The following is an 11517-nucleotide window of genomic DNA, read 5'->3' on the forward strand; positions in this document are numbered from 1 at the left end:
TGTACTCAAAAGACTGCAATAAAAATAATTTAGTTGTCTTGAATCTTGAAAATCATCATGCTGTGCATATCGACTTATGAGGGGTATCCGACCATAAAGTGATAAATAACATCAATTGATATGAATGTAATCGCATCGTATATTGAATGTATATTGAATCATTATTTAAAGAAACCCCATTAAGATCATCTGTTCGGCAGATTCTGTTTGCTCCGGGACACACCTGTTTACTTTCCCCAGCAGTTTATTCATTCACAGGCGCGCATAACCAAGCACCCCCTGTTGTTTAAGGACTAAACACCCCCAACTGCTAGACAACTGTTAAACTGGTATAGTTTAAACCATGAACCAATCGCAGGACCCGGGGGGCGTGGGCCAACAAACTCTATATGTTCCCCAGTGAAACAAGCGCCTGTTTTATTCTTCGAGCCAACATCAGTCAATAGAACGACAATCTGTGCGGATCGTATCCTCGCCTTGCCGCTGCATTACAAGAGAGTGAGGAGCGAACAGAGCAGCACGGAGGGAACTGTACGCAAGAGGAGGCGTTTATGTGCGCTATAGAGCTTGTGGTGCTGAAACGCGCTCAGTTGCACAGGCGAGCGGAGCCCCGCTGATCAGGAGAAACGGAGTTTTTCTATCACCCCTATACGGAGGATTTACTCCCGAGTAGCCTACTTGGATTGATGCAAGACCTGCGCATTAAGGCAACTTGATCTGAACAAAATTGTGTTGGGAATTATTACGTGAACGTTCGAAAGAAAGTTCTAAACTTTAGAGACAACCAGCATTGATGCTTAGACTGTGCTCAGATGGCAGTAGAGACTTTCAGGTCTCAGAGCTGAGGTTAACATAATCTGCTGTGTTTTTTAATTATTATTATTTGTTACCTAATTCAAGAGGTGGTAGAGGACCAGCTTCCACATTCAGTCCAGCCGGAGCTTTCGTGCGCACACTTTCAGTCTGGACTGCAGGACAAGTGTTGAAGACTCCGGAAAGATGTTGACGTTTTACATCGCATTGTCCCTTTTAGGAACAGGTAAGACGTTTTGTTTGAGTTCAGTAACTATTCTAATGATAAAATCGGATGTTTGTGTAGCCTACTACTTAGCGCTGCGTCAACCTAATCATACCGCGATTACCGATCGTTCAGCGCGCCCCGTTTCGAAGTTAACGCAGTGGTTTTAGGTGTGTCATAAATGTATTTTGTGACATATGAGGTCCTAGTGAAATCCTCCCGGTATACTGGGCGAGTGGCACTGCGCCAAATGCAAACAAGGCTAATTTGGAAATTAAGCTTGTCCGATACAGGCGTGTAGGCTACTCCAGCGTAATGCAGCTGATGGTGATACCGTACCCTTATATAGAAGTAGGCTACTGTGGCAGTGCCGTGGTACAGTGATGGTATCATATGGTACATAATATAATACAATCATAATGAAATGTATCTGCAAGGTAGGCTACTTAATAATGGGACATGTCCGAAACATGATAGTGCCGTAGTTTTTTTTTTTTTGTTGCATAGGCTATAACTTTAGTTATAAATCACTTTTGTGTTGATATGAAGGAAAACCCTGGCACATGGAAAACCTGAACGTCCATAGGCTATATGTTGTGTAGCCTATATGTGTTAAGGATGGAATAGATGTGTTTGGGGAACTTTTTTGTTGTTTGCTGCAATCGCGAGAGCATCAGTTACAATGGAAAAAGTGGCTGCGTTTCTGACATACTGTATGCACACTGGACTGGAGGCTATACTGTACATGACAGAATTGAGGTTGGTATCCAGTGCCCCGTTTAGAGAGATCATCCAGACAGCAAACTTATTAAGAGAAAGGTTGAAGAAAGAATGAACCAGGTGTGACCATGATAATGGCTATTAGTAACACCCTTCTGAGGGTTTGGAAAAGTGTGTTAAAAGCCACAGAGGTCTACTGCATAAGAGATGTGCTGATCACAGTCTCCAAAACAGAAGAAACACCTCTTAATAATTTCACAGCCAACGCCATCAGGAAGGCACAATCTCCTCTCTCAAACAGAATAATTCAACAGCATTAAATAAATATAAATGGTGCCGGGCAGAGGTGCGACATTTCTCGATACAGTCTAGGGGAACCGGGAATGCGCGCGATCTGAAAGATTATGCTCGTCGCAGTGTTGATTTATTAATTATTTTGTACTTTATGTAGGCTAGTAGTGGCCGCGGGCATCTCTTGCTATCCTGATAGCCTATGTTGTGAGTTTGAATGAGCTGGCTATCGCTTGCTGCACTCAGTGCGCTGCCTCTTTGTTTCTGACAGAGACAGCGCTGCAGTGTAGGGTTGGGAACGGGGAACTGTTTCTACTCTTTAAAATGACCGAAATCGAATGATTTTTAAGACTTTCAATTTCATTAACGATTCTCGAACGTGCTTTTTCGCCGGCGCGGACGGAACACCGTACTATACTCTGACGGTGCAATGAGTGCAGTCCGACTCCCAAATGAATGACTCTCATGAACAGCTTCTTTTAGTAACTCGTAAACATAAATTGAGACCAATGTAGTCCGATTCCCGACTGAATGAATCTTATTGAACAGGTCCGATTCAGTGAATCACAAGCATACAGCGCGAACAGTACAATATGATTCCCGAACGAACAACTCTCATGAGTCGGTTCTTTTTTGTGAATGACAAAAATTCAGCGTGACCATTGTTGTTCGATTTCAGAACAATTGACTCTTATGAGCCGGTTTTTTGTTGTGAATCAAAATCAGTGCTAGCAGATGCTGAATCAACCTGGCTAGACTGGTATTGTCATTAGGCTACTATGAAGGTAGAATGACGTCAAAAAGATTTGCATACGCAGGGTAAGAGTTGTGAAAGGGTACATAAGCCTGTAAGCGTAAATTAAATTTGCATGCGCAAGAGAAGCTTTGTAAAGGTGTAAATCGTGTTTCAAGCGCAAGAAAAAATTTCCTGCGTATGCAAATCTTTTTGACGTCATTCTACCTTCATAGCTACTTGTCCTACTCGAAGTGAAGCAAGAACTGTTACTGTGTTTTGTTCAAACTTGTTCTGCAAATCAGTGCAAGTTGTAAATCTGTAAAGATTTACGGTTAGATGACGTCTGTCAGTTATTGAAAATGAATTTAATGACTGACATACGGTGACCGAGAAGTGCAAAGCAAATCACAATTCTGAAAACAAAATAACAAATTACAAACGCAAATGCAAGTCAACAGCAGAGTCGTGGTAGAAAGTTCGGAGATGGTATTAAAGTAGCTCAGTTTAAATGTATTGTATGAATTGCCCTTATTCTGAAATGAAAAATACAGGATGTCTATTTAAATTTAGTTAAAAGTGGCTGTAAATTACCAGTTCCAGTGGCGCAGATGGATAAGTGCGTGCCCTTGGCTTTTTGACGCGATCGACCCGGGTTTGATCCCGCCTTTTGCCAAACTTTTTTTTCCCTCCCTTTTCAAATCTCGTATTAGCAATGGATTCTATTTACACTAAGTGAAAATAGCAGTATTTTTTAATTTTTATTGAAAATAAATGCCTTTACGATGTGATACAAGATTTGAAAAGGGAGAAAAAAAAAGTTCGGCTAAAGGAGGGATCGGACCCGGGTCGATCGCGTCAAAAAGCCAAAAGCACACATTTATCCAACTGCGCCACTGGAGCTGATGACTTACAGCCACTTTTAACTAAATGTAAATATACACTCCGTATTTTTTATTCCATAGTTAGGGCAATTCATACAATACATTTAAACTGAGCTACTTTAATACCATCTCCGAACTTTCTACCACGACTCTACTGTTCTTCGGCTGGTTCATCCGGTATACGTTGATTGACAGATGTCTCGTTCAGTCAGCGGTGAGTAATCCCAAACCAATGGCGCTGTCTCAAACTATACCTACCTCTTCCGGTTTGTCTCATTTGTCGTTGTGTTTTCTGACTTGTTCATTTGTTTTCGGATTTGTCGTTGTGTTTTCTGACTTGTTATAATGTTTTCGGAATTGTTGTTCTGTTTTCTGAATTGTTATTTTGTTTTTTAGACTTGCATTTGCGTTTGTAATTTGTTCTTTTGTTTTCAGAATTGTGATTTGCTTTTCACTTCTCGGCCACCGTACTGACAAGTCATTAAAATGCATTTATTTTTATTATTATTTATATTTTTATGAGTTGTTAAATTAATTATGTTAAAATTTGGAATTATCTCATTATTTGACAGTGCAATAAGAATCACATTTCCCTCCAAATATGTATTTCCTGAAAAGTATTTGTTAACTGTAGTTGTTAAAAGTTTTCATCACTACTGCAGAGTGACATTGTGCAAAGTGAAATGTGCTTAAACTTATTGCACAACGACATGCAGTTTAAATTATTTGCAAACTGGTACAAGAAAACATGTCTGTCTTTGCACAATCTATCAGGTTTGTTTTCTACAACGTTGCATTTAAAAGCTTAGTACTCATACACTCCTAAGTACTCATACGCTCCTAAGTAGTTGTCGGGCACCATATTCAAATTTGCACTGTTTATTTGAAGTGAAGTGAAGTGACATGTGGCCAAGTATGGTGACCCATACTCGGAATTAGTGCTCTGCATTTATCCCATCCAAAGTGCACACACACAGCAGTGAACACACACCCGGAGCAGTGGGCAGCCATTTTTTTGCTGCGGCGCCCGGGGAGCAGTTGGGGGTTCAGTGCCTTGCTCAAGGGCACCTCAGTCGTGGTATTGAGGGTCAAAGAGAGGGCTGTACATTCACTCCCCCCACCTACAATCCCTGCCGGTACAAGACTCGAACCCACAACCTTTGGGTTACGAGTCCAAATCTCTAACCATTAGGCCACGACTTCCCCATTTCACACCAAAGGCGGTACTATATTTTGCATATTATATGTGCTATGAGAGAGGTTGATTCATTTGCAGAGTAGTACAGCATCTTTGAGCCTGGCCTATTTTTACCGTGTGTCTGTTGTTTCCACGCCTTTTAACAAATATTTTATTAATTGGGTGTATTATTAACACCGGCTTTGATTCAGCTCTAGATAAAGGCTTCAAAATCCCTTGGCCCCCTCAGATCCAAAAGTGTTTCTTCTCCCAATTAACAGCGTAACCGCAAGCGAGGCAAAGCGCTTTCGGTCGGTGCTCCAGTAAACGAATTAAAACAAATGTTTATTGGTGGTTAAGCTGCGCTTTCTGTCTGTCTCTTTGATAAATGAGGCCGCCGCATTGACACGGATGGAGGCGGTAATTATATTTAAATGTTGAATCTGAAAGCCTACCACCATCACAAATTTAGAGGGAAAATATAGGCGGAAATGTTAATAAAATGCCTGCCTGGTTTGCAAATAGTTTTTAAATTTGTAATAATCACAGCATAGAGTATGCTTCAGTTAAGCACAATAACAGAGGTTTATCTGAAGATATGTTATCAATTTTCCTTTATAACAGCTATTTGTAGACTATTGGCTTTCATGTGCTTTCTAACTCATTCAGGGGGAAAATATGACCCTGGCTGCACTCTAGATGTTTTTCTCATCATTAAGTGGGTGTGTAAGTAAGACAGAAGGGGGGGAAGAATAGAACGTAGCAGAGCAATTCTTTGACAGACTGGTGGCAGCTGCTTTGGGAGGAGCAGAGAGGCTCCCGGATGGCCTGAACCACTCATCTCACCTGACATCTATACAAGCAGCACGCCACATTCTGAAAAACCACCAGCAGCTCACATCTGACTCAACAGCTCCCTCTCTGAATAATGGCTCATAGATAGATAGCGCAGAGAGAGAGAAATATCGTCCTGGTTCCCATAAACACACATGCCTCCTTACACATTCACCCAGACATATACACACCCGAATGTAGGTGCAAACACACATCTCCTTTATATCTTGGTCTCCCTCTTGTTTGTCTTCTCTGTCTTTCTCGCTCTCTTACTCACACACACACACACGATTTCAGAGTGTCTGACAAGATGAAGTCTCAGAACTAGTAGCAAAGAGCAGGGTTTGAAGCAGAGAACATGACAGTCTTGAAGAGACCAGCCCTTAGTGGCAGATATTCATGTGCATGCCCTTACCAAAGCTCAGCTGCTTCTTTCTCGCAGTCGTAATTTACTTTCTTGGAATGTCCCTCAGTCTCCCAGTGGAATTCTGTTGCACTGTGCCATCGGTATTCCAAGTAATCTCCGGCACTGTGCTTTTTTTGAAACCTTTGGCATGGAGTTGGCTAGTCCCATAAGGCAGCTTTCAAAGGAAGCGTGTTAAGATCATAAGACTTTCGCCTACTGCTTCCTTCCTCTCTAGTCCTTTTGCCTTGTAAAGAGAAAAGAAATACATAATTGACTATCACTTTGTGCATTATAATTTTACCATTTTGTATCCTAACACAGACTTTCATTAACATACTTTCTTTCCCGCTCTTTAGCAAGGTAGACGATGGAATATTTTGCTGGTTGACCTAGTATGCATCTAATACATGTGTACATGTGATTTTGTCAAAAGGCAGCACAGATTATGTATTTTTTGCTCTGTGATATCCCACAATCTTGTATGGTGTTTAAAAAAATCTATTCATAAATATCCATTCACTATCACTAATTACTTTCTTAGTTATCTAAGGTTCACTCAAATTTGTTCTAGATCTTTAGGCATCATAATAGTGGGTTGGGAGCCTGTCTGAAACCAGCTTCTTGAGTTGGTGCCTTCAACTGCTGTCTGTTAAGTAATTGACTGACTGGGCAGCAAGGCTGCTGGCTTCGGTTTCAGACTCAGCCACACACATGTAAACACTCCAACAAACAGCTTTGTGGATCTGCAGTCTTGATGTCTTCACTGGCTCCATTAGAGGGACAGATAGTTTGACCACACACAGGGCCTCCCATTAGTGGTGGGGACTGCTGGGCGCTGAGATTGAGTGGGGTTGTATGGTGGTATTTCTGGCTGTGTAGCTCTCTGGGTTTGTTTTAGGAGCTTTCTGTATTATGCATGAGCTGAATGTCTTAGGAGACCATATGGGGACTGAAAATTACTGTTTTTATGTATGTGTGTGTATTGTTAAGAGGTTTAATGCTTGTATTGAATGTAAAGGTGTGTAATATAAGGTTATGTGTCCAGTGTAATGATCGGAAAAGAAGAACATAAAATGTAAGCATAATACAGAGAATTAGTGTCATTCTTTCTCTTTTCCTCTTGCTTACTCTTTTCTGTGGAAGCCTGTTTCTGTTTCAGAGTAAAAAAAAACAAAAACAAAGTAAATGTAAGATAAAGTTTAAAATAATAAATAATCACTTTGTGACATACAAAGCCACAATTATGAGAAATAAAGTGGCAGTTGATAGATATATAGTTGCAAATGCAAAATCTCATTGCGAGTCGATTTTCTTTCAACTCTGAGGTAGAAATGGGCTTCCATACTTCACCTCTGTTTTTCCAGCAAGTTCAGTGATGAGTGTGTGCGTTTGAGTTGGAGAGAGTAAGTGTGTGACACACACGATTCACAATAGCGCCGATGCAGCAGAATCTGTCTAGTGCAGGAAGACTGCTGCATTATTTAGGAGATGCTCGTATGGCATAGATATGGATGAGTTTTGGCCTGCTTTGATTCACTTGCACTCTGCGGACCAGAGCGAGATGGACTGGCTGCGAGCGGTTGAGTGCTCTGAGCTCTAATACAGGGAGAGGTTGGCGCTCAGAGACAAATTCAACGTAAAGGTCAGTTTTGTTTACAGCAGAGAGCAAATCGCAAGGTTTTCTCCCCAGACAACATTCTAGCGTACAAATTTTATGTGTTGTTGGGACTGATGCTGAGAGTGACATTCAGGCTTTTGAATAGGACTAAGTGGATCAGGATAATGCTATACCTTCTCTGTACAGTAAAAAAAGGAAACCCTTATTGCAAGTAATCAAAAATCTGTAAGTTAACTTTTATAATACCTCCTGTGGAGAAAAGGCCACAACTCCTTGTTTTCCATTTTTCCCGTGCCCTCATTTGCCCATCATAACGCTCAAACCGTGCTCCTGATGACACATACAGCTGTTGGGTTAGGGGGGTCTTGAAACAATGGCTCTCTCTGTTTTCTGTCCGAGACATGCTACACACAGCCGTATTGTCTAATTATCTTTCACAGACATAAGACAGTGACCCTGGGGTCTCACCCACGTTTTTCTGCAGCTTTCCACCCCCCAAACAGATGCGCACACACAGGAAAATATTGAGGAGAATTAGTGGAATAGAGAAAGCAAATGAGAAGGTTTCGGAGGGAAAGGCTGTAATCAGCTTGCCCATGCAGGAGCACACATATAAAGAACTTGGCATTGCATTCAGGGGGGCTTTTGTTATCAGCTGTCAGTGTCTCCAGCTTGCATGCCTAATGGCAGAGCCCCGAGGAGAGGTGGACAGTTGTTCCTCACTCTGGGACAAGGCCATCTCCTCCATCTCCATTGTTTTTTCAGCCCCTCTCTTCCTGTCGCCTTGTCTCCGTCCACCCACATCCTCACCTCATTTTCCTTGGGTGGAAAGACGAGCGAGTGGACAAAGAGGAATTGTGCTGACTTCTTCCTCTAGAGGAGAAAATGAAAAAGAGGGCAATGATGTCATAGGAGGTCTTCAGTTACATTAAAACGGACAGTTTATTTTATTTTTTTCAAGGCCAAGAGTGACTCCTAGAGCGGAATTTTATCTTCTGTATCCACATCCCTTAGGATTCCTGTCAACAATGTTTTTTTAGAGGAGTTTGTTTATTCTGATGATTAGATACAGTAGGAAATAGGGTCAGATAATCACGGATATTTGCATACAGTGGGAAAAAAGAGGGTGTTTACTGCTGACGTTACTCCTAAATCACAAAGGGGTGAAGCTCAGCAGCCTGAGTTAATTTGGAGAAAATCATTAAAACAATGCCTAAGGAAAGAGACCATTTCAAACACTCATTTCCTATTTTTAAAACACTTTGCTTGCATTTTTTCTCCCAAAATGCGAAAAGTGTCACTCGTTACTGGGGGAAATGTATCACAATTTGGTACGAACAGGAGCAAGGAAGTGTTTTGACACAGGCGTGTGTAGAATGAGCTGGGATTTGGTAGAGCGCACATCGGCTTCTATTTTACTATCACCTCCAGTCCTCCAAGACAAAATTTCATATCTCCTGCTGTGATACAGAAAGCAACAGTAAATTGAAATTTATCTTCCATGTTGCTGCAATATCTGGGCTCATATTATCCTCTCGGGCCAAGACCCCTAAGTCTTAAAGATGGCCCAGATATGAGAGGATGCTTTCTGCGGTGGAAAAAATCCAATTCTGCTATGAAAACTGTTAATTAATTTTAGCTATCTGTTTATTTATTGAATATTAGGTTTTTATGTTTACGTTTGGGGAAAAATGCTGTACTGCAAATCATTGAGGGAGATTCAACATTATGTTCCTTTATTACTTATCTGTTGTGCGGTTTGTTGTAGTTATGGATTCATGCATTCATTCATTGATGAGTCATAGATGTTCCGATGGACTGACAGCTAGAAGTAATTGATTGTTTCTCTCGCGCGCACACACACAGTTGAAGGGTGTGCCAGAGGGGCAGCTGAGATGAGTGTCTTGTGGTTAAAGCTGCATGCCCTTTGTAGGGTGATTAGTCAAAGCCCGACTGCTTAATTAACGATTACTCCATCACAGAAGACATTGTGTGCCTGAGAGAGACAGAAAAGCTCTCAGGAAAGCCACAGTCTGATTGTAATATTATGTGTGATGCTTTAGGATCAAACTTTGCCCCTGATATTCAGTTTAAAGTGTTTCATACAATCTAATACAATGGTGTCAAAGTCGTTTTAGGTTTTGACACAATTGTACAGGACACTTTTTATTTGTTAAACATTTTTGAGCTCATAAATTCTGTAAAAAAAGTTTTTTTCAGATGTGTGCAATATTATGCACCACAACAAATTAAAACTTTTTTGTTAGTTTATCTCTCCTGTTGTAGCTACAAACAGAATATTATGGCGTATTTCATACTGATATAGGCTAGTAATTATAGTGATATTGTCTTTGACACCTATGCACAAGTAGGACACTGATTTCAGTTCTGCTAACACTGTCTAGATTCTGTATCAGCATAGGATCTTATACCTGCTTCTATTATGAGATAGCATCATATTAAACAACAGATCTCAGCTCAGCACAGCCCTACTTGAGCCTTTGGCATAAAGACTGTCATGCAGACAGGAAGACCCTCATTATCAGCTATTTGTGAGCTCATTCTCTCTCTGTCTGTCTGTCTGTCTGTCTCTCTCTTTCTCATTCTCTGTCGCACATACACTCACATCCCTAAACCAAACAGTTCTTCTTCTCTAGAAACCCCAGTGGAATGTGCGCGCAAATATTGTGATTGTGAGCTCGACCGTTAACCATAATACTCCACACCGGAGAGAAGACCTCACTCAATCTCCCCCCACCACATTAGAATGAAAGGCATCTCTGTTTAGTTCTCAGACAGCTGGGCAAGAAATTGAGAAAAGCATATATGTCTTTCCTTCACTCTACTCACCGTCTTTCTTTTTCTTGATTGCTGGGATATTACGGCATGGCTTTGAACGCCACAGTGGGAGGTTGAGGGAGAAGCTGGCCAATTTGCTATCAAGTAAGGGTTGTCAGTCAAGGCATTTCAAACAAGCTTTCCGCCGTCACTCATGTGTCCAAACATGGTAATTTTATCGAGTGATCCAAAGTAATCTGAAACAAGCCAATGCCTTTGGAAAATAGAAGGGGCCATCAAATGCCTTGGAAGGTAGAAAGGATGGCGGTAAAGAAAGCGAGAGAACCATTTAGCCAAGGTGCGGAAGGCTTAGGAGTACATTCAGCTTGACAAAGTGGTGTGCCAAGGCAGAAGGGAAGAGAGTAAAAGAGGGGGGGTCAAACAGATTAACTTCCAGTATCTTAGCTCTAAAGGTAATGGATACCCTTGTACTGGTGTGAAGGAACCCCTTCATCTGTTCTCCCAGTTTAAAAGTAGGAAACAGAGTAACAAAGACATACCAGATGAAAAGTGACTGTCTGACACAGGAGACTGGATAGGGCATTTGGAGACACCTGGGGGCAATGATGAAGCCGTAACAAAGCAGACAAGCTTTGAATGCACAGGTTGGCTAGAGCTGGGTGGATGAAAAGGGGTAGTGTTGATGGGTTGAATTTGATACACAGCCTCTTTCAGACGATGAGGTAATGTCAGGCAGTGCCCCTGGACCTTCCTGATTGATGCATTCCAGCCACTCTACTGCTGTGGGAGGGCTGTAACGGATTACAACGCCGAACCCTGCACAAAGAAGACAGAGAAACCTCTAATGGTCTGTGACTATTGTCTGGGTGAGGCGTCCAAAGCCTGCAGTTCTCTGCGGAGTTGAGGAGGAAGTTCATCACACACACACACACACACACACACACACACACACACACACACACACATATATATAAAATATATATATATATGTGTGTGTGTATATATATATATATATATATATATATATATATATATAT

The 11517-nt window shown here is 41.4% G+C and overlaps 1 protein-coding gene across 2 annotated transcripts in view; it reads left to right on the top strand.

Annotated features, from left to right (window-relative positions):
* The first annotated feature begins 388 nt into the window (after positions 1-388).
* Positions 389-11517, top strand: part of LOC107694809 (kin of IRRE-like protein 3) — a 45040-nt gene continuing 33911 nt past the window's right edge. For both annotated transcript variants that reach the window (XM_016494494.1, XM_016494495.1), the window contains exon 1: positions 389-1039. In XM_016494494.1, the coding sequence (XP_016349980.1) occupies positions 1000-1039 (40 nt within the window). In that variant the 5' untranslated portion in view covers positions 389-999. The remainder of the gene's footprint in view (positions 1040-11517) is intronic.

The sequence above is a fragment of the Sinocyclocheilus anshuiensis genome, unplaced genomic scaffold (genome assembly GCF_001515605.1).
Source record: "Sinocyclocheilus anshuiensis isolate Anshui unplaced genomic scaffold, SAMN03320099.WGS_v1.1 scaffold2688, whole genome shotgun sequence".
NCBI classification, from domain to species: Eukaryota; Metazoa; Chordata; class Actinopteri; order Cypriniformes; family Cyprinidae; genus Sinocyclocheilus; species Sinocyclocheilus anshuiensis.